The sequence below is a fragment of the Nasonia vitripennis genome (assembly GCF_009193385.2).
Source record: "Nasonia vitripennis strain AsymCx chromosome 2 unlocalized genomic scaffold, Nvit_psr_1.1 chr2_random0010, whole genome shotgun sequence".
NCBI classification, from domain to species: domain Eukaryota; kingdom Metazoa; phylum Arthropoda; class Insecta; order Hymenoptera; family Pteromalidae; genus Nasonia; species Nasonia vitripennis.
In genome coordinates, this window is record NW_022279617.1 from 91455 (window position 1) to 116251 (window position 24797).

The 24797-nt window shown below is 35.9% G+C and overlaps 2 protein-coding genes across 13 annotated transcripts in view; one reads left to right on the top strand and one right to left on the bottom strand.

The window, feature by feature from the left end:
- Nucleotides 1–2881: 2881 nt before the first annotated feature.
- Nucleotides 2882–4348, bottom strand: LOC116416528. Its single transcript, XM_031925339.2, has 3 exons — nucleotides 4059–4348; nucleotides 3717–3866; nucleotides 2882–3636 (listed from the first exon to the last, which is right to left on the bottom strand). The coding sequence occupies exons 2-3, from the start codon at nucleotides 3831–3833 to the stop codon at nucleotides 3391–3393; spliced, it is 363 nt and encodes a 120-aa protein (XP_031781199.1). The 5' UTR covers nucleotides 3834–3866; nucleotides 4059–4348; the 3' UTR covers nucleotides 2882–3390.
- A 16489-nt stretch (nucleotides 4349–20837) lies between these two features.
- The window catches only part of LOC100118460 (tyrosine decarboxylase), a 486598-nt gene continuing 482638 nt past the window's right edge, over nucleotides 20838–24797 (top strand). For 2 of the 12 annotated variants that reach the window (XR_004226944.2, XR_004226943.2), the window contains exons 1-2: nucleotides 21276–21710; nucleotides 22079–22285. Coding sequence is in view for 6 of the 12 variants with exons in the window: in XM_016986653.3 (XP_016842142.1) it covers nucleotides 21941–21952; nucleotides 22079–22285 (219 nt within the window). In the remaining 6 variants the exon portion in view is untranslated. Of the gene's footprint in view, nucleotides 21164–21275; nucleotides 21711–21920; nucleotides 21953–22078; nucleotides 22286–24797 lie in introns of those variants that run through there. The other 10 variants (XM_016986653.3, XM_032601610.1, XM_031925522.1 and 7 more) reach the window with 10 other exon arrangements.

Consider the following 24797-nt stretch of genomic DNA (forward strand, 5'->3'; position numbering starts at 1 on the left):
ACTTAATCCTCCTCTGATACCACGCTCAATAAAAAGTAACATATCAATATCCGTGATCAGTTTCAATTTAACACCAGTAATTTTAAGCATTGCATCCCAGGTGAAGCCAGGTGTTGTATAATAATGTGTTGGATCAAGACCATATACAGTCAAACACTGATCACGAAAATTTTCCAAAACATCAGCTAATAGTAGTATGTCTGTTTTCATGTAAAGATCTGAATATTCTCCAAGAGTTGTTATTTCAAACTCTGTCCACACTTTCTGCGCATGAGCATAATCATCTTGCGATACTGTTGAATCTGTGAGTGAACTGAAAAACTTCTCTATAGCAGGCAGCTCTGTTTCATTTAGTTTTTCCATACAATTAATGTATTCGTAGGGAAAAACACCTTTTTTTTTGTCAAAAGTTGAAATTTTCTAGCCTCCAAATCTGAGAAAACAGATTTCAGTATTTTAAACTCGTTCAAAAAAGATGCTAATTGATCGAGAGATGATGCCATAAAGCGGAATGAGTCGATGAAACGAAGCTTTATCACACTATTTTCAATATGCTTAGTAAAAGCAATATATTTTTCCTTTGTTAAGGGAAGAAGATCAACTTTGCCTGGAAAACAATTAGATATATCTTTGATTATAAAATGAGCATCATACCCACTTAAATTATGAAAAACCACTGGAATTATTCTTGAATCTTGATAGTTCAAATTACATCCAGCATGAGCAGATCCTCGATATTTTGAGGTTAAGTGACAGTGATCATGAACTTTAATTCTACCATCTATCGATTTTTCACAAATATGACAGGTATCTGGCTCGTTAAAAGATATTTGTTGCTCTAAACTAAGATTTTCCATTGGTATTGCATTTCCATATATATTATCTATTTGTTCAGCTATCAATTTCAATTCCTTAGCAAACCACAATACCGGTTCTTCTCCTCGATAACTGCTAAATCGAGATAAAGAATCATCATAACTGCATTTCAAGAAATATCCAATACTAAACATATCATGTTTTTGATATGCTGTAGTATTCCTTGGTTCATCTTCTTCTTCATCATCTTCTGACTCATTAATCGGTATTAATAAACATTCACAATCTGCATAGATAACAAATGGTATTTTTTCTTGAAATCTATCATTTTTAAAGGTTATGATATCATTACCAACTTTTGGTAATTTAACCTTGCAATCATTAATCAGCTTACATTGCTGCAGATGTGCTTCTAAATATTGTTGAGTAGAAAAAAAGTGTAGACATCGGTCACATATGTGAATCTTCTTCTTTGTACGTGTCAGACTACTACTCACCAATCTTGATAGATTTTTAATGTAAACGTAATGATAATCGTTTACATTAAAAATCCCATCTAAACCAAAAACATTCACTGAAATTTCATTATTTTGCTTTTCGAATTTAGATACTTGTTTCAAAGCTACTGGAAATTCAATTCCTTTCATATTTAATTCTCCATCAAATCTGACATAATTATTGACTCTGTCAGGATGATCTTGGCGAGAAACTGGTTGAAGCGCGGACAAAATTGCCCACTTAAAACATTGATTGTCTGTATTTTTAACATTTATACAAGCTTTTTTTCGTTAATAAATTTAGGTAATGGTATATATGAAATACCACCTCGCATTGCGTTTAAATTGATCATATTTAGTTGAATATTGATAATTGAATCTAATGTCCAGCCGGAATCCTTATCTTGAAATTCTTCAATCGCATTTAAAAGAGTTTAACGTTCTCAATAAACCACTGTTTTAATGAAGTTGATAAGAAAATTTCTGCATTAGATGTACTAAAATTTTTCACCTCAATTATATCACCTTCAGCACTTAACTTTTTAAACTTACACGATAAAACAGTATTTATTTTTAAAACGTTTCCACACTTTTTCAAGATGTTCTTTATACGTCTTGTAAAAAGCTGAGATGAGTCATCTAAAAATGCACTAATATCGATATGTTCAATATTAGCAATAACGCTTGTACGCATGCGATTTTTAAAAGCACTATCTAAATAAATCCATTTTATACGTTGACTCAAATTTTGTGTGAGTGTTCCACCTTTTTTAACTACTAAAGTATGAAGTTTCACGCGAATACACTCCACTCTTGCTGTAATGTGTAAAACATTTTGCTTTTGCTGCACTGTTAGACTGCTATTATTCAAGACTTTTCGCAAAGTTTTGAGAGCAAGCTTGTAATGTTTTTTCCATCGATCAAATACCTCTTTTGGATTATGATATTTTAGAAGATTAGCTGCTTCTTCTAAAAACTTCAAGTAAGTAACACATTTGTCAACTAATGTCGTCATGATTTACTTTTTTGTGTACACGAGAGAAAAGAAAGTGACTCTGCGAAGCTGTAGCGCTCCTTATATTCCATGTTATTCAAGGTCAAAGTATGATAGTGGGGGATTAATTCAAGGTTATTGTAACAAGTCAGTGGGGATAAATTGAAGGTCATTATAGAAGTTAGTAAAAGGGATTCTTACAAGGTTATTGATACGAATTCATAAAAGAGTATGCCTGTATGACTGCTACCAACTAAGCAGAAGAATGCAGCGCCTAAACTAATATCATTTAAACTCATAATTAGACATTTATAGTATTTAGCAACTACGGTTTGAATCTATAATAAATCAACTTTTTCAAACAATTATAATTTTCAACAAGAAATTATCAAAGTTTTTAGATTTTAGATCACAGTAATTAGATTTTTTTATGATTAGCTTTTTATATTATAAATAATTATGAATAGTAACAAATAAGAACAGATTGTTTGAATATATAATTTCTTTTAATTTTAATATATAAAAACATACAAAAAGTATAATGAAGTTTATATAATATCAATTTTAAATTATGCTAAATAACTTATTTAATTAATATGGCACTTTAGTAGAAAAATGATATAAACTTAAATGACAACTTCAAAAATTATAAAATTATTTAATTAAATCTTTACACACGCACACACACAGATAAACTTTTCTTTTAAAATTTTATGAATTCGGCCATATCATTTTTTATGGCTTCAATTGCCCTTCGTGATGATGATGATGATGATGATTTTGTTGAAGACGACGATGACCTCGACGACGATGACGACGACGACGACGAAGATTATGAGTTTGTTGACACTCTGCTACGTTTTTTAGGAATTTCATAAGATGGACTTACAATGGGAATAGGTATAAGGGCAGGGATTTGTTTTTTAGGATTGTTTTGTTTTTCAAAAATTTCTCCTCATTTTCATCGTCTGAAAAATTGGATGAACTGCTTATAGGTGAGCAGCCGGCTATCAATAATTCTTTTTTATTATTAGGAAGAGGAATATTTATAGGAGAGGTTTTTGTTACTGGTTTTGATAGAAATTATTTTTTATTAAAAGGAAGAGGAATGTTTACTGGGATTATTGACTTTAATATTGGCTTACGGGGGTTTGTTAGTGCGTTATATAAAATCGGGGAGGATAATGCTGGTGTTATATATGAAGGTGTTATTGGGACGGAGAGATTTGGACAAGATTCAGACTTCGATAATGAGCATGGCTCCGAAGCGGATGGTGTAGGGAGTGACTTCAATATCTCATCATATTCGTTGGTTTCATCTATACTAATCTGAAAAAATACATGAAGTTTAAATATTGTTCAACAGTAAAAGAAATAATGTGTTGAAAGCAAAGAAAAAGTTTACTTACTCCAACAGGCATTTTTGATACTCCATTATAATATTCGAGATCAAACGTTGAGAAAAGTATCTCATCATCGATACTCATATAATTATTTACTTCAACAAACTGCAGTGAATAAGGCATGGTGGTGGCATTTGTAGGTGAATACTGCTGTTCCTGTAAAAAACAAAAACGAAAAAGCTTATTAATTTTATCGATAACTAAGATATATAAAGACATGATGATAAAGAGAAAATAATAACGTAATAATCCAAATACTCAGATATATATATATATATATATATATATATATATATATATATATATATATATATAAATACATAATAATAAAGAGAAAATGTGTAATACCTGATGATGTTGTTCAAGGGCCTGCTTCAACCGCGGCTCCAGCTGCAAGTCTGTAGATCGAGCTGCGTCTCTGACTGTAGATCGAGCTTCTGCTCCGACTGTACATCGAGCTGCGGCTCTGACTTTAGATCGGGCTGCAGCTCTGACTGTAGATCGAGCTTCTGCTCCGTATGTACATCGAGCTGCGGCTCTGACTATAGATTGGGCTGCAGCTCTGACTGTAGATCGAGCTTCTGCTCCGACTGTACATCGAGCTGCGGCTCTGACTTTAGATCGGGCTGCAGCTCTGACTGTAGATCAAGCTTCTGTTCCGACTGTAGATCGAGGTGCAGCTCTTCAAGTGGCTCCTGCAGCTCTTGCACCTAAAAAATAAAAAATATGAATAATTCAATCAAATTCCACATACACGCGCGTACTCGTACACACGCATAAATACACACATTCATGTACACACACGCATTTACACGTACAGGCATACACACGTATACACACATACGCAAGCAAGCACGCACGCTCGCACACATACATACACATAGACGCACGCACGCACAAAACACGTATACACACATACGCACGCAGGCACGCACGAATATACACACACACACACATAGACGCACGCACGCACAAAACATGTATACACACATACTCATGCACACATATATAAACACACATTGATGCACGCACGCACAAAACACTTATACACACATACACATGCAGGCACGCACACATATAAACACACACACACATAGACGCACGCACACACACGATTGTACCGCGACATATACACTCATACTGTTTAAAATTAAAATCATAATATAACACTTTACCTGTCTTTCACTTGTATTTGAAACAGCGGGTTCTTCATATAAAGGAAAAAACTTTTAATGTTAAGTTGCGAGCAAACGGAGGTAATGGTAAATCGCAAGGTGTTTTCGGCTTTTTCGTGCGCCTTGGATCTGGTCGCACTTCTCTCACAATTACTTCACCACTCTTTACCTCCTGATAGATTGTTGTATTATCGATCGATACAACTATCGTTGGAGACGTATTCTTTGTTTCGGAACTCATTTTTTTTACTTTTCCTCTGCTTCCTCTATCGCTGTAGACACACAACTGCAGTACGCGTTTGCTGCACGACACTAGCCCACCGGCAATCTCAAGTGGGTGAAAATGTTATTGCCTAGAGTTTTTAAGGAAATCCTACTCGCGCACAATGCCCTATTTACACTGCAGCAAAATGACACATACCGAAAAAATGCACTAGAAATAAGCGTCTTTTTTTAAACTATTGTAACACTACTGCAACATACCGAAAAAATGCACTAGGAATAAGCGTTTTTTTTTAAACTATTGTAACACTACTGCAGAAAAAAACGCTCAATCATCCCTGTATAACCATTATCTTCATCACTGGAATCATTAGTAGAGCTAAAACCGCCACGATTAGCAGCATCTGGTGAATCCGTCGTATCCGCTTCATCATCCACCTGAAATAGAAAATTTATACAAAAATATTCATTAAATTATTAATTATATTAATACATACACTACATTCACACATACACATCTGCGCGCGCGCATATTCTCGCATGCACGAACGCGTAAAAACACATACACGTTAATGTTAATACCTGGTGCTGTTGCTGTTGCTGTAGCTACTGAAGCTGTTGCTGAAGCTGTTGAATCTGTTGCAGAAGCTGCTGCTGCTGCTGTTGATTCTGATTCGCAGCAAATGGTGGTAGTTGCAAATTTAACGGTGTTCCAGCTTGCTTTTTACACACTTCCTTCGGTTCAGAACTCATTTTTTTCACTCTGCGCTTTTTTCCTCTGCTTCCTCTAACGCTGTAGACACACAAATGCAGTACGCGTTTGCTACAGCGTACTATTTGGCTGGCTAACTCAAGTGGACGCAGAGTTTTAGAGGGAATTCGAGTCGCACACAATGTTCCATTTATGCTCCAGCAAAATCACTACTACCCGTTTTTACAGAATGTCTTGCACAATTAGTTTAAAATTTAATTTTCACTCGCTTTTTCTATCAAACATATCATTAAAAAAATTTTACAATATCATACATCTTATGATATTCATTAAAAATGCTGTCACTTATAATTTTTTCACTACACTCTCATTCACATAATCACATCACAAAAATTATTACAATGAGATAAATAAATCACGATCACGTGTGCGCGTAGGTGCGCTCCGTACAACTTATATACGCAAGTTCAAGGTTAGCGCACACATAAAAGAGGGATTCGCGGTCTTGATTGCGCGCGCATTTGATTCACGCGAAAAGAAGGGGAGGTGGCGCGCGGCCTTCGCCGTGTGCGAACGTTGGAGGTGGCGGATGACGCGAGAGCGGGGAGCCGTGAGTGACCTCGGATGAGTGCGTGAGTAGGAGGTGGCGGGTGACCTCGCGCGAGAGTGGGAGGTGTCCTTCACTGCGCGCGCATAAGATTCGCGAACGGGTGGGATTAACCTTCATCTCGGCCTATGAAATCGGCTGCAGACCGCCAGTGTGCACACTCGATTTTGTGCGTTCAGTGAATTCTTTTGTGCTATATAAAGTGTAAGTGTTTAATTCTATATGTGCAGTTATAGTGAATAAAATAAAATTAATTGTTTCATACAATTATATATTCTTTTTACAGATCAACAAAACCATGCATGTATTAAATCAGGCTGGAAAAAATCCAAGTTACCTTCCAACTAAGAAATTAAGAGACTTAGAAGCTAATAAATCGTATTTGATGACAGACGTGAAAAAAGTTGCTACTAGGTTTGGAATGAAAATTGTGTTACAGCTAGATTCTTTGTTTGATGTTTTCTTACCAACTAGAGTTAACGCTATACTCTTTGAAAAAGAAGAGGCGTACAATAATTTTAAAGAAGATACTAAAAAAAGAGAAGTTAGATTAAAATATCTAGGCAATTATCTAATTGAATTTATTTGATAGACGTTTAAGAAGAATAAAAAACAGCTTAGTGAATTTAAGACATTTTGTAAAAGAATACTGATAATTTTATAATTTTTGTTTAAATATATGTATTAATCTTAACTGCAACTTTTATTGATTTAACCTATACTCCTCTTCATTCCAAATTCAGTTGATGAATTATTCGTTATATTATATAAAACAGTGTTATTTTACAATTAATATAAAGTGAATCTAAAAAAAGTGATCGTGAAAGTGGGGAGCTAGCCTCGCAAAAAAATTCAATGATTAATATTTTAATAAATATCAAGTTTTGTAGTGAGACTCGAGTGATTAATATTTTAATAAACATCAAGTTTGTAGTGAGACTCGGCCCACGGGCAGCAGCCTGTAATCGTGAAGAAAAAATCGGGACGCGGGATTCGGGCATCGGGCCTATGGATGAAAAAAATATATAAGCAGCCAGATACTTATATGCCTGCGAGTTACAGACGTCGGCATGGCAGGAATAATCGTTATAGATCATCGATTCTTTTACCCAGGGAACGCGGAGATAAGTAGCCAGATGCTTATATGCCCGTGACTTACAGACGTCGGCATGGCAGGAATAATCATTATAGATCATCGATTTTTTTACCCAGGGGACGCGGGCTGCTGAAAATGCAGGGTGCCGCTGGACGCGAGATGACACAGGGAAGGGGGCCGATAAGGCAGAACTGCCGTACCGACAGTTACCGGCGTCGGTATGGTAGAAATGCCAGATCGGATGGTAAGTGGCGCAGAACCCGCATAGCCCCTACTACTTATTGGTAGCCCTAAAAAGGGCTGATTGTGTTAGCTCTTAAAAGAGCTGTTTAAATTAATTCTCGGGATGATCACTTTCGCAAATGACTAGACGTTTTGGTGAATCGTCGTCGTCGTCGTCGTTATCGCTACTGAAGGATAGCGCCTTCTCACAGGTAGACGTTCTGGCGTGCTGTCGTCATTGTCGTCATATTCAAGCCTTTTCTTTGTTGTAGACTGAGGAGGCGAGACTAGGTCTACCAACTCCGGTGGCATCTTCTTCGGAGTTTTTAAAATTTCAATTTCGGGTGAAATTTTAACTGTCTTGGGAGATGAGCTGACCTCGATGACAATGAACGCTAGATTATAATCCGCCTCGATGAACGCTAGATTATGAAACGGGTTCAAAACATACTCCCGTTGGTCTGGAGAGGCCGTCGATGGAGATGGCGAAGCGTCTTGATGCCAGGACGGTGAGGTTGGTGAAAAGTAATACACCATATCCCAAGTTGGTGAACTAGGCGGTGAAGAATCTTCTTCGTCAGAAAAGCACAACATGTTTCTTGAGTGCATTTTAAAACATTCTAGAGCGAGCGAGCGAACCAGAATGACTTATGAAGCCAGCTGGACTCGCTTTTATACTTTTTGAGAAGACGCTACATGGAAGGGGAAAGCGGTTTCCCCCTCCAGTCGCTCTTACAACACGTGTTTAGCTGTCTTACGATTTCACTTTTAAAAATAGATCACAGTTTAAATAAATAACGCCAAAGGACTAATATTTTAATTGTCAAACTTGACATAGCAAGACTTATTTAAATAATTTTTACAACTATAACATCGAACAAAATCTGATTTCTCTTTTCAGAAGCATTTTACTTACTCCTCGAGGCTTTCAAAGAAAGTTCTGGAAATAACTATTAACTATAAATTACTCCGCGTTTAAAGGTCATAATCCTTAAAAGGACTTATAGCTGTAAGAAAAAAATACTCAGTAAGGGAGAGATGATTTCAAAAATCACTCGATCTCTCTTACTCATCAGTTCAATCATAAAGAAATTATGAAAAGGATAGATTAGAGGACAAGTTTATTTTTCGCATAAGGGCTTATTTATTTATAGCTGTTAGGAAATATTTCAGTAAGGGAGAGATGATTTCAAAAATCACTCGATCTCTCTTACTCATCAGTTGTATCATAAAAAAATTCTTTTTAAAATAATTAGTTCCCCGTTTAAATAGTTTGGTAGCCCTGAAAAGGGCTGATTTTTTTTGTCCTTAAAAGGACAGGTTAAAGGGCAAGTCTCTTCTTCGCTATTGGCGACTCATCGTCGCTATCATCGCTCTTCGGGAGTCGCCTAGCCTTTTTAACTCACAGAGGATTTTCACCTCTGGAGAAATATTGCTAGCACAACTGGCGAATCTTCTGGTGAAGATGTAAGATCGATGACCTCCGGCTGCTCAGGACTCCTATGCAGCTGCTCAAGGCAACGCAAGACTACAGGATTCTCTACAACCACGTAGCGTCTCAATAGTGGATTGTAGAGCATCAGTGGTGAACCGGCAGGTTCAGCCTCTTGCGAACTGAAGGACATCGGCGATGGTGAAGGTTCCGCCGACTGTGTTAAGTCCACCATAGGCGATGACGCTGGCAGTGGAGATGACGAACCCAGTTCCATCGGCAATCTGGCGTCCATATCATCGGAACTGTTGCTGATGTCCATCATAGGCGGTGTTGGCGGTGGAGTCGGCGAATTCATCCAAGCTGATAGAAAAGCGTCGATCTCTTCCAGGTCTTCAAGAGGAAACGCCTCCATTTCCCTGTACAATATTTCCAAATCCTCCTCAACTAAGCGAAGAAATTCTTCAGGAACGTCGCTTCTTCTGAATACTCTCATCTTGAGAAATGTCGAAATACAACAGATGCGTTCGCGCGAGATCACCGCGTGCTTATGGGCAGCGCGAAAAAGTTCCCCCACTCAGTGCTATCGCCACTGGGCGATTGCGTGGAGGTAGTCACCGCCGGTTGGCACGCTGCGATGCTCGCGAAGTCTATAAGGGCAGCCTCATCCGCGCTTTGGTCATTAGTTGAAAAGCGCTGCTTAAAGAAACGTCTCGATAAGACCAGACGACAACGGCTGTTCGAATAAGAAGAAGAGCAGTATAGGACGTCCAAGGCCTTCGACGACAACTGCTTCAGCACAAAGAGGACCGGCGCAGAACTTTCGAGACCGACAACTACAACGACGACTACGACGACGACGACGAACAAGGTCAAGGGCAATTTCTATTCAAAGGCCTATGAAGACGACGAGTATTCATCGAGGCATACAACGGATACCAACTGCTGCTCAGAAGAAGAAGATCGGTGTTGGATATCCAAGGCCAACGCCACATTATATTACAATTTTGTTTCACGGGGAACAAACTATTTGTTGGAAGTCTCTTTTGAGATTTAATAACGTAGGACAAACTATTGAGGAAGGCTATCGTAGTCAAGATACATTGGCTCTGTTCAGAGCCCTAATAATATTGAACGCAGAAATTTCTATATGAAGAAAAAACTGATATTCTTTTCCCTCTTCCCTATCTATGTGTTTTAGCTTTTATTGTGAGGAATTAACTAGAAAGAAAGAGCATGCCAGAAAAAAAAGCTTAGGCTAAATGCACGATAGCTTTAGGAATATATATATATATATATATATATATATATATATATATATATATATATATATATATATATATATATATATATATATATATATATATATATATTTATATTTATCTATTTATTATTTATTAAATAAATATATATATATATAATTATCTTAGTTTTAAGTTTTAATTTTAAGTTTTGTTTATATTTTTCTTTTTCCTTTGTAACCAGACTGCGAACAGGTAATTTTATTTACCTCTGTAGGTTTCCAGGTATGAAATACATACCTTGTAAATTTCTTCTGGTAATAATAAATAAATATATATATATATATATATATATATATATGGCAAGAAAGAAACGAAAGCTTATTCAAAGCATTCCTATTAACAAGTTTTAAAATCAAAGCCAGGAATGTTCCAGGAAGTATTGCTGAAAGTGGGAAATCGGTCTCAAAGAAATTTGAATTATTGCAGTTTTTTGCCTTCTAATGGGGATAGAAATCTCAAACTTGGTTTAGAAGTGCGTTTAAACATTGTATGCAATAAAAACACACTTTGAATGCTCCTGAACCAAAATTCAGTTCTTAAAACTTTGTATAGAAGTGTGTTTAAACATAATATACTATAAAAGCCTAATTGAAATGGTCTCGAACAAAAAATTAATGCCAGAAAAGCCAAAAATCTTGAATTTCATAAAAGTACATGAGTTGTTGGAACCAAATTTTACATTTTTTCACATAGATTTTTGTCTATTATAGATAGAGATGTGAGACTTTGCAAACAGCTTTGTTATTCAATAATATAACATAAGAAAGCTTATCTATTTCATTATAATGAAATTTTCCAGGTAAGTTTATTCTGCATCAATATAATCTCTTTTAACTGATTTGATCAATTTATTTCCTTTGAAAACATTCATTTTCATGAAAACTGAAATATATGGAATAATTAGCTTTTCATTTTTTTCTCTTATTTTTTGTTTTTAAAACTTTGCATGCAGGTTTTTTATATCCTAATAAAACAGAAAAACTCATGACACAAAATTAATGGTTTACTACATTTATTGTGCTAAGACAGATTTTTTTTTCCAACACACACACACCCAGAGACACACTCACACACACATATAGAATTTAATATTGATTATTATAAAATATTGATTTTTCATACATACGTAAAAAAAATATTTAGTTCTTATAAACTATTTTCATTTTAACTGTACATAAAAGAATTTTGTAAACGCAGCTGCTGAAAAAACCAGTCTCTCAGTGCAGAAGCATTTTTAAACGCGCATACAGGAGAATCGCAGGCAACGTGATAAACATATGCATCTTCATCGGTTGTCAGTTATTTTAATGCAGGGCAGTTCCAATCCTCGAGGTTGTAAATGGTTGTTAGAGGAAACAGCTGTTGCAACTATTTCTCCTTTTCGAGCCCTTTAACGTATATCTCAAAACTCTTGAGAAAACCCTTGAGGACGCACGGTAGCAGGCAGTAGGGGATGTATCCTGAGCTCCAGAGCATTCCGTGGTAGTTGGCCTCCAGCCACCAATTCTCGCTCTTGTATTTGGCTGGTAGCATTTCCCAAGGAAACGGTGGCTTGAAAAATAGCACTGTTGGTACTCCATTGTCCTGGAGTGGTACCAGAGCCACCTACTTGAAAACAAACTCATTGTCGGGAATCTTAAAACCCTGGACATCTACGATGTATTTCGTCGTCTTGAAGGAGGAGGGACTTCTCAGTCAATGAATAACTGAAAGACTGATCTTTGGAGATTTTTGAGCTCCTTATATACCCTAACTTCTCGCTCTGAAATTCAAAAGCTTCCCCCTCTACCAATTATTCACTACTACCCCTTCTTTGCAACTACTACCCCCTACCCTTTTAAAATCTCAATATAAGGCGGTGGTTTCACTGGGAAAAATCATCCAGTGCTCAGCGACCTAGTGAACTTCAACGTCTCTCTCTCTCTCTCTCTCTCTCTCTCTCTCTCTCTCTCTCTCTCTCTCTCTCTCTCTCTCTGAAGAATCAAAGGCTTTCTCTAAGGATCATGGCTCAATACTTCAAGGATACGTCTATTCACCTGTGGAATTGCTACTTGAACGTCATAGCTGGTGACGCCAGTTCTGTCGACGTCAAGAGATGGCTGGATTTTGGGGATGCGGCCATACGCAAAGCGAGTCACTTTGCGTGTTCTCTAACCTTGACAGTGTCGGATAAGCAAAAGCTTCAATCTGCTACAGCTCTGATCAAAAGTGTCTTACGCTTGATGCGTGGTCATGAACTGAACGCAGTTGTCGGAGCAGGTGTAGACGATAGAGAAAATGCTCCGTCGGTCGAGTGGGATAATGTCAACAGCGCTTTTGAAAATCGGATAAAAACAGGTGTTATAACTAATCACAAGAATCTGGAAATATCAAAGTTTTTGAATGACGCTCAACAACAGTTCACAACAGAAGTGAATAAAACTCTTTAAAAAGCGCATAATATTAAAGTGAATGCTGTGTTGGCTGCGGAATACGTAAATGTGAGAAACGGTAAAGACGTATCGGATATTAAATACTTCAATACAAAGACAGCGCCGATACACTCGAGTACTGATTTAAATGACTGGTTCACATCGAAAGTTATACGGTGCGTCGATGCAGATTCCGATGAATTTCAGGAGCAGGAATCTGGCTGGACTCTGCGAACGGTATTGAACTTGGTTATTAATGTAAACAAGTACAATCCCTTGCGTGGCAGCTCTTACATTGATTTACCACCAATCATTAAGAATAAAAAGGCGTACATAAATGTCATTAACAAGACCGATAATAAGTGTTTTAAATGGGCCATTTTGTCAGCGCTGCACCCAGTGAGTGTAAATCCGCATAGAGTGTCACCGTATGCACAGTATGAAGATAACTACAACTTTGAGAGCATCGAGTTTCCTGTTGATCCGAGAAACGACGCAAAATTTGAAAAACAAAATTGATGTTTCAGTTAATGTATACTTCTTGAAGAAGAAAGGTGAACAATATATCGTTTTACCAAGACATTTGACTGCACAGAAGAAGGACAAACACGTCAACCTACTCCTCGTAGAGAGCGTATACATTAACGAAAATGAAGAAAAGCAGCAAGAGACAGAACCTGCGAAGTCATATTATTTCCATTATGTATAGATCAAAAATCTTTCTCGGCTATTACTGAGGCAACTAGGCAAGCACTCTAACAAAATACATATGTGCGATCGTTGCCTACATTATTTCCAGACCGAAGAGAAATTGGCTTCGCACACTATCGATTGCATGAAATTGAATGAGTACAAGGTAGTGCTTCCAAAGGCAAGAGACAGCGTACTGCAGTTTAAAAACTTTGTGCACAGAAATAGAGTACCGTTCGTTGTATATGCTAATTTTGAGTGTTTGTTGGAACCAGTGGACGATCATAAGCGTGCGTACCAACAGCACAAAGCGTACAGTGTCGGATACTTTGTCAAGTGCAACAAGCAACAATACGCTTTGGAGTATTATAAAGTGCGATCGTAAGATTGATTTTAGACCGCAAGACTCGATCGGTGTATTACTCGGCTTCACTCGACGCGTGCTGCAAGAAAATATGAAGCATTCTTCTGGCTTGCCAGTTGCTATTCTTAAAGTTAATGCTCTGCGAATCGAATGCAACATCACTAGCGGTGCCTATATAAATGGACAGTTAGCGCATACTATTCACGAATTTTTCCCCGCAGTGCCGCCAGGATATAAGATCATCGAAGTCCCGTCGCAAGTTATTTACCTTCCAATCACCGGCAAGAGCATAGATCACTTACAAATTCGCATAGTCGATAAAGACGGATATCATGTAAATTTTCAAAACGAAACTATTACGATCCGATTGCATTTAAAACCAACGTAATGGGAATAGTTTATAATAGCAAAGTCGGTAGAGGCTATATAAGCAAACCGACATGTCGTTCAGTTATAAATGCCAAAGCACTAACACGGCAAAACATTCAGTTCCTAAAAAGCCTAAATTTGCGAGTCATCGCTCCTAGTGGAAAATAAATTGTATACTATTCTGCTGTTTGACAAAAAAATGGACGAGATTCTAAGCATACAGTCACCAGTAAGCTTTGATGAGTCCTTGGCACACTATGAGCTGCACGCTCATTAACCCTACACGGTTTCATCGTACAACAACAGCGACGAGATTCGCATCGCCATTCAACATCAAGATTTGAGCCTTTTACCATAACGTAGTTCGCTATACATTTACGGTAAATTAACGAAACCAAATGGCACTGCTCTAGCACGTACTAAGCTTGTAAACAATGCTATCTGTCACATGTTCGAAGAGTATCAGTAGGGGTGTGCGAGTAACCGAAAAACTCGAGCCGGGTCGAGTCGAGTTTTTTTTTCGAGTTTGAGTCGAGTACTCGAAAAAATTGAGTACCCGAATTTATCGAGCTACTCGAAATTTTCGATCTACTCGAGTTTTCCGAGTTACTCGAAAATCTCGAGTAGATTGAAATTTTCGAGTTACTCGAAATTATCGGGCCTTGCATAATTGGATATTTGGATATTATATTATTAAATATAGTAAAATTATAACTTTTTAATGTATTATGACGCATATGGCACTCGGAAATTTGGTCCAAATTTAAACTTTGTTGTTAAAAGACATAAGTGAATAAAAAAATTACTGGCTGATTCTGAATGTGAAAAGGATAAAAAAAGGTACCCCTGTTTTTTTTTCTGTAAACCTAATCGTTTTTGAATTAAAAATATAAATAAACTTGATTTTTTCAATATTAAGTTATTTTTAATTCAAAAACTATTAGGTTTACAACAAAATTATACATACCTTTTTTTATCCTTTTCACATGCAGAATCAGCTAGTATTTTTTGGGCGCCAGGTCCGTTTTGAACCCAGTTAATGTATGTATATCGCACGGGCATGCTCTTGTCTGTGAGCCTGTGTTTGTTAAGTCACATAGACATGGTGCATACATAATATCGTCGCTCCGTACAAAGACAAGCACAGTTCAAATTTTCAAACGAAAACTAGTACAACTCACGAATTGCCGCGAAAAGTAGCACAGTTCAGAAATGCGGTCAAGAGTAGCACAACTCGCGACTTTATATTACTTAAAATGTAAGTATTTTACGTTTTTATTGGGTTATTTTATTGGTTAAGTTCATGAAAACCTTGGACAAAGACAGACAAACCTCAACGTTTAAAAAGATTTCGGAAATTTTGGAAGTTTTCTAAACAAAGTGAATAATTTAAAAAAAATGTTTGTAAAAAATTATTGTATTTGTGAAAACAATTTTAAATTCGGTAATAAGTTGTAAATTGTGAATATTTAAAATTATTCATTAGGGACAGTTTTGCAAAAATCAGGAAATTTTTATAGAAATTCGTTGTTTAAGTTGTGAAAAAGTTTGAGTTGTGCTAGTCTTCGCGGGAAATTTTGAGTTGTGCTAGTCTAGCGTCCATGAAATGAGTTGTGCTACTTATGACGGGAAATTTGAACAGTCCTACTCTTGAATACATTGAACACGACTGGCCGGTTATATTGCCGGCCCTAAAAACAGCGTATTTTAAAGCGTGAACGAAAATGTCAAACAAGTCTCCCTATAGTAACCTACATTCTAAAATAGTATATTGTGTACCAAGGGCGTAAAGTGGGTTTTCTTAGGCCGAGTGTGGAGTTTGCAGTACAAGTCAAGGCGAGTTAGCCCGAGCCGCAGACGAGTACTGCAACCACACGAGGCCAAAAAGCTCTTGGGGCACACCATATTTTTTGTAACGCATGTACAGAGTAGCGCGTTTTAGAAGATTTGCCAATGAATTGAGTAGCGGGCACAATAGTATATTTCAACTTTTCGCACGTGTATCGAACGTTATTTTTTGATATAGGAGCGGAAAATGTGCTTGAATGCACGCGGAGCCTGTGTGCATAAGTGTGTATATATGAGCGTAAAAGTGTGGCTAGGCTAGGGCGTGTGTATTATTTGAGCTTTTTTGGCATGCCATGAAGAGAGACCGCCCTGTGTGTATGAGCGTGTGTATACAAGCAAACGTGTGGCTGTGCATGGATGCGTTTATATGTGAGCTTTTTTTTGCAAGGCAGGCAGAGAGGCCGGCCTCTTAGTACTGTCTTATCGCGGGCAAATAAGCGTGCATGTCTGATTCAATGTGTATGTGCGTTTTTTTTTACAAGCCACGTAGAGAGGCCGGCCTCTCTGCACTGGTTTATCTTCAAAGGCAACGCATCTTATTGCAGATTATATTAGAAAATACGCACCTTTGAGCTTGTCGATCGGGTAGATTCTCAGCTTCAACTTTACGTTGTATATTGTTCTCTTGCAGTGCTCTTTCTTGCATCTGTCTAGCAATCGCAGCATTGACGTTTTGCATTATTATTAATGGGTAAAACCTAATATATGTTATAGGTACTGACAATTGTGTTATATAATGCTCATAATTTAATGACGGGATGATTATTCTACCTGTTTATAATTGCACCTGAGATTCGATAAAAGTCACCAATGTTTGGAAGTACATGAATCTGTTGGACATTATTTAAGTATTTGAATATTGTTTTGATGTGTTCATTTCTAGCTTCCACAATCCATCTTGTTTTTGTGATTAAACGAGCTTCGTTTGCATCTTCTGTTGATAGTTGGCGTTGTCCGCGCTCCAATAAGGGAGGCATTCTGCAACGCAATCCATGATTTTCTAATAATGGTACTACATCTCTATAACCTCTATCAATAATGATTATATCTCCTTGACGACACCAGTTGTTGATATCCTTATTGTTAAAGTATTTGTTTTGAAGCATGGCTGCGTCGTTATTTTCATAATCCGAGAAATAAGGACCATAAATATCTAGAATAAAGCCATCTGGAGCAACCATAAGCGCTGGTTTTACCAGATGCCGTCCTTTATGCCGACAAAATGATTGTCGCAAAGCTCTAAAGTTACTGCTTTTGTGGCAGTAGATGTACGTTCCATCTACGTATGTAATGGCTGCAGGGTTAGCAGGTTCTGGATTGTACATTGCATTAGTGAATTCTGTAACGTGTTGCCGAATATACTCATCTCTCGTAATTACGTTGAGTTCAATATTTTCTGGGACAAAACGTAACGAAATAGGAGCGTAAGAAATTCATCCGAGAGTCCCTGTCATAGCTTGCACAAAAACATGAATAAATCTTTTCTAGAGACTTGTCCAGCAGGCACTCTGTCGCAATAATTGGAAAGTTGATTGTACTGATCTTTCGGTAGGTTCGTCAGTGTGTGAACTTCTTCATCTGTGAAATCGTTAACATCACTTATTTTCTTATTTTGCAACGAAGCATTTCTCATTTTCTCTAAGAAAATCTGTAGATACGGTCTCCAAATAATAATATGCCTATTAATGCACCGCAAGCCACGCAACAAAGGACGCAAAATGTGGCCACGCTCATTCAAATGATGATTACATGACCGTACGGTCTCATTGAAGAGTATTTTGCACTGAATAAACGCCTCAACTTTACAATCGTCAGATAGTCTATGTATATCATCTGCATTGTTGCAAATGAAACATGAATTATTTGTTGTTTGTGTTAAGACATTCAGCCTTACGCTCATTGGGTCTTCATCGATCATTTGAATTTCTCTTCTGATACTTTCATAGCAAGTAAAACATACCCGAGTATCGGGTCCCACATCTTGAGGAGCTCTATTAAACCCATCTCGTCGTCCAATTGCCAATTCACATATCTCTCGGTGTTCTTCCTCATAAATATTGTTATGACCGGGTTCGGATAATAAAAATAACAACACGTTATTTATAGAAAATCACTCTTGAACTCGGACTCTTTATTCAAACGTGTGGCTGTGCGCGGGCGCGTGTATATGAAACCTTTTTTTCGCGAGGCAGGGGGAAAGATCAGCCTGTGTGCATGAGCGTGTTTATATGAGCGAACTTGTGACTGTGCGTGGGTGCGTGTATAATCTTATATGCGCGTGTATATGAGGGAATGCATTGGGTGCATAGGCGCTTTTGTGTGTGTGTGTGTGTGAGCTGTTTTGCGCAAGGCAGGTAGAGAGCCCCGCCGCACTGTACTAGCTTTCAGTAGGCGAAAGAGTGAATAACCTAACCTTACGTTAGAAAAGTAATGAAGTTGTGCACCATAATACTTGAAGTTTAGATGACATAGGTTGAAATAATATAACTTGATGACTTTATGCAGATGGTTATTTTTCTTAAATTATTGCTTTAAATATTTTTTGCTACTCATTTCTATCCACCTTTTTTCTTGTCGCAGCTTGTAAAGAGCACGATATCGCATATCGAGAAAATCGTGAAAACGACGAAGCCAGAACAGTATCTGATAAAATTTTAGCCGATAAGGCTTGGGGATGCGTTAGATCGAGAGACGCACGTGTTGGTGAGAAAATAGCTGCTTTTACAGTATCAAAAGCCATGAGATTAAAATCAAAACTTAGAATGGGTATGCGAAAGAAAAAAGGATAACCAAGAGGAAGTCCAAGTCAAATAAAAAAAAATCAACTGCAAAGTTGAACAACATTATAAAGGCTGCTTTCCAGTCAATGACGCCTGGTAATAATGGTCGCAAAGTAATTATGTCTGCTTTAAAAGGAGCTCGCGTGGCTGTTAAATAAGCAGACGGCAAGCGTAAAATAGCGATTCCTCGCGTTCTCAAAGTTTCATTAAAAGTAGGCGGCTTCCTACCATTTTTTGTGCCTTTTTTTGCTAGTTTGAGCGCAGCTGGCGCTGTTGCTGAAGGAGATGCGAGAATCTCGAAAGCAGTTAACGATACCAAAGCTGCTCAGCAACAGCTAGAAGAATCTAAAAGACATAATAAAACTATGGAGGATGTAGCTCTTGGTAAAGGTCTCTATTTGAAACCTCATAAAACAGGAATGGGTCTTCATCTGAAACCCTCTAAGGGAAGACGTTTGAAAAAAAACGTCTATCGAAGTAAGATTGCCACAAAGACCTCTCACTGACGTAGACCTAGTAAAGTATGCTAAAATTCTAAAAATATCAAATTTTCGAGGAGTATTCATGAGAAACGATTTGCCTTCTACTGGTCCACATGGTAACGAATCAGCTATTATCAACTTAGACGATGCTAGTGAATCAGGCACTCATTGGGTAGTGTATCGTAAATGAGGCAAATCAGTAATCTATTTTAATAGTTTTGGTATTTGACAAACTCCAATAGATTTGATCTCATATTTAGGCATTGATAAAGTTATGTACAATCATGAGAGATATCAAGATTACAATACATTTAACTGCGGTCATCTATGCCTCAGATTTTTAACCCAGCAGTTTTTATTTGTTGAAAAATACTATAATTCGGTAGCGGATCAAAAAGTGCGTTCACGCCTTGAATTTATACGGCGCAACGATGTCAGATTCTTCGCTAATTCTGGATTGATCCGAGAGTTTGTATTCCAAAACTAACTTCGCTGATGGTAAAAGTCATTGAACTTACCTGTGTTTGAACTGACAATAAGCGCAAATCATCTTTCGAGATCGCAACGATAAAGTGAAAATAATATCTCTTCTTAAAACTTTTTCTTCCGCCAACAGAATGGCATAAAGAAATAGCAAAAAAACACTTTTCATTTCGCAAAATGCGTGAGAATCGATCATTGTGCGTACAAATTGATGTAACTCTGTAGCCTTGAAAGCAGCTTAACTTACAGAAAAATTAAACAAATTTATGCATAAAAAAGCATGACTCACTAATAGTGTACAATATTAACTCGCGAAAAGATAATGTAGAAAAGTTTTTTGCACTTAATATTCATCACATCGAGTAAAAGTGAACACGAATAGTTTGTGCATGCAGAAGCTGTGCATGATGTGTATGCTTTACATGTGTACAATGATTCTGAGTATTAAATATTTGAGAACATTATCTTGGATTAGTACAACTATTGTGTACAACCCGTATGTGTTAGGAATCATTGCTTCCAAAGGAAAAGCCCTAGTGAAATTTCAGCTTATTTGTATGAGATATGTCTTGTGTCTAACAATAACGATTCTATAGCTCAAAAAACACTCAATGGTAAGCTTAAAAAAATATAACTATTATATATATATATATATATATATATATATATATATATATATATATATATATATATATATATATATATGATATTAATTTATTATATAAATTAATCTCAAAACATGTTTAATATAATTTTAGTCTATTGTTGCATTAAGATATTCTCTAAACATAAATTTTTCGTCGCTTTATTTTGGCAATCAGTATAAATATTAGTTACAAGTTGCTTGGTGCACATAGGGATTGATCGTTGACCTGTTTAAGCTTCCTATCATGACAGCGGACTGGCGCAAAATGTAGGTGGGGAGTAAGTAGTTATTTATAAATACAAGGGTGTGTTACCCTCGTTTTCAAGCTGTCCATACAAGGGCACATCATATCGAAATATATATTTTATTTTTTGCCTTTGAAGCTTTGATTTACTATGGATATGTATTTATTATTTAAAAATGTTTCGACATTTACGTTAAATCATAAAATTTTCAATACTTTGTTGCTCCATTATAATGTTTAGCTTGACGAAATATTTCTATACAATTTGATAACTTCTTCAAAAAATCCTTAATTTATAATTGTTTAAGCAAAATAACAAATGTTACTCTACTAGAACGAAAAAATTGTCATGCATTAAAAAAATTGGTATGTCGTTTTTTTCATTTTATTAAAATGAAAACTTTCGTATTTTTTATTATTGAAATTCACAGAACTGTATTTATGTGACTTAATCACTTAAAAGTAAGAAAAACTTCCAACAAATGATTAACTGATTGTTTAAATAAAGGCAGTTGCGTGAAAAGCGTTGCAGTGTTTTTGAAAAAACTTACGCGCGTTACGTCAAATAGACTTGCGCAAACGATAAGTCTGTACAGTCTAAAGTTTTACACGTACACTCCCGGGAAAGTTGTATCATCATTCAAGTTATAACAAAAAAATTCGCTGATGATATATTTATCTTGATATTTTATTTAGCATTCAATTAAAAAAATTAACATATTTCTTTTAATTATTTAAATAATTGTTGTTGTTATTATAATTATTATCATCATCATTATCATCATCATTACAATCATCATAATCACCATTATTATACATTGTAAGTAGGAGGATTAGTATTATTATAAATACAAAAGTCTGCAATGAATTGCGTTTGACTTACAATCTACTTATTTATTAAACATACAGAGTAGTAAGTAAAATATTTATAAATAAAATTAAGAATAATTATAAGCATTCTCAAAATTTCATAACAGTATAAAACGTTATATATAGCTAATAAAATAAAAAATTCTTCCTTACTTGAATATACTCTTGTGTGAATTGTTTGTTGGTAGTGTGAAAGTTAAATTAGAGTAAAAACTGTAATTATTGATTAATAATAATTTTTAAAACCTTAAAGCATGATATATTTTGATCGACATGATGATAATGGTAATATGTACCTTAATTGGTTTCCAATACATAAATGTTTTGATTAAGAGTTAGTTACTTATGCTTTCAAAATCTATGTTAGCTAGCACTTTAATACATTTAATTATTATATGTCTGCCAAAATAGCTAGAAATGAACATTGAGGAATTTCGCATTCATGGAAAAGAAATGGTTGATTACATTTGTGATTACATACGCACCCTAGAAGGAAAGCGTGTAACCGCAAACGTGGATCCGGGTTATCTTAGGCCTCTAATACCTAACGAAGCACCCATAAAGCCAGAATCTTTTGACGCCATTATGAGAGATGTTGAATGCAAAATAATGCCTGGGGTAAGAATAACATAAATTTTTTGTTTACATAGTCATTACATAATTAAAAAATCAGATTATCAAAAAAATGTACAATATATTGAAATTTCTTGTTGATGTTTATAATATGTAAACATTCAACAAAATCAAGTCCAAACTATTTGTTAAATACATTTACTTAACAATTTGCTTTATTGATTTTCTACGAGGTTCAATCTGCATTGTCAATCGGTGGATGCTTTTATAACAAGAAATCCAATACTCTATATAGCAGAACAATGGACTACTATCTTTCTAAATATGAACGTATATGCAACGGAAAATAATCATAGTATGAGAAATAATATTTGCTGTTCCCTGATTTACAATTTTTCTCAAAGATACGTTTATTTATACATCATGCATTTGTTTTAAAATAGTCTAAAAAATTGTTTAACTCAGGTTCTCATTTTGTTTGAGTGATTGGTTTAAAAATAGTCATTTTTTATTGGAGATAGCTAATTAAAGTTTTCAAAAAAAAAGAATTCGGGCTTTGTTTCTATTTTGTTTTCTTTTAAAGGAGTCCAAAAGTCAGCTCAAATCCAGATTTTGCGCCATAAAATAGCAGACGAAAAAAGTAACTTGCTTAAAACATATAAAACGTATAATAAAAATAATATTACAATAAACCATGACACAGTTGCCTCCTGTAAAGTAATTATTTGTCTTTTTTCAAAGTTGAAAGTTAATCAGTTAAAAACCCAAGTTTTAATTATGTAACTTTGTATTATGATACCAGTTTCTCCTTTAAGTTATAAAATAATTGAAGAAATTTACTTATTAAATAAGTTCTTTCACCACATCAATAAAAGTTTCATCCTGGTAGCAAATGGCCGATAAGTTCTGGCCCGTTCCCTAGCGACTCGGTAGAAATGAAACCCAGAATCCTTCGAGAAATATACATATTTTCTACGCTGAAACCCGAGTAGCAGAAGTTCTCTTAATTTTTTGCGCATGCGCGTACGGTTCAGGCCAGGCACAGGCATACTAGAAGTATATGACGCGTATTGTAGAGGCTGTCTGCTATGTTATACAGCAGAATAGTATAGCAGACAGAACTACAGTTTTCACAGTTTCAGTCAATGTTGAATGATGAATATTTAGCCTATTAATTCATCTAGAATGATTTAAAAGGGAAAATATGATTAAGAGTGAAAACCTAACCCTACACATACATACTCTCATAAATGATATTATGTACAAGCATGCTGTACTGACTGACTTTGTGTTGTTCAAGTACTGTGTAAAAAGTTTCATCGATATGCTCGAACTCACTCACCAATGATGAGGTTTGCACAGATATTTCCACCACATCAGTATGCGAGCCAGTCACCTACAACCACCAAATCACTCAAAATCATGCTAAATCCATGATATTAAAGGTGGATGTCTGTTCTTTTGCGTTAAGACTTGTTCAAATATTAAGAAACAGACTGACATATCAGTTTTTACTTAACAGTCTTGGTTCGGCTTTTCACCCTGAACCCTATGGCTTCAGCGGCAAAAAATACAGGTGGTCTATACATGAAAGTCGAATTCATATCAGATAGAATGAATTCAACTCAATATATTGTTACAACATGCCAATACAAATTAAGTTGTAAAATTTCAGCCCTCTAAGTATGATAGTTTTCAAATGAGAGCAAAATCAAATTTTTATTGGTTTCTATTACTTGTTCCACAATTTTATTTTCACCACCTGTATTTTTTATGGTATAGACCACCTGTATTTTTTGCCGCTGAAGCCATAGGGTTCAGGGTGAAAAGCCGAACCAAGACTGTTAAGTAAAAACTGATATGGCAGTCTGTTTCTTAATATTTGAACAAGTCTTAACGCAAAAGAACAGACATCCACCTTTAATATCATGGATTTACCATGATTATGAGAGACTTGGTGGTTGAGAGTAACTGGCTCGCATACTGATGAGATTGAAATGCCCGTGCAAACATTTTTCTTTGCTATAAACTTTTATGCGTGTGTTAGGATATATATATATATATATATATATATATATATATATATATATATATCAATTTATAAATATTTTCAAACAATGTCATTGAAGAGCAGGATCATTGGTGTAAAAGGTTATATGAACACATCATAGTGGAGAAAAAATTCTACCGAGATTTCTTCCTGAAATCATGTCTGATTTATCGGGGTTTTAATCTAGATTCTACTCTGGAAATCTGTTAGATTTGAAAAATCTCGGTAGTTTCCAGGTACTTTCTCGGGAACGCTGCTACCACGGCAATGGAGAAATTAATTGCCTTTTTAATTCAGACAATGCAATAACAATTTATATCTCTGTAGTAAAGTAAATCTAATGGCCTTGAACATTTTTCTTTGCTATAAACTTTTATGCGTGTGTTAGGATGTTAACAACAAACCGCTAGTGGCTAAGGCTCTGCTTGATAACTAGCAATTCGATTGTTTAATCCATAAAAAATATATTAATATATACTTTTATGTGTCTCTTACATCCGTATCTTT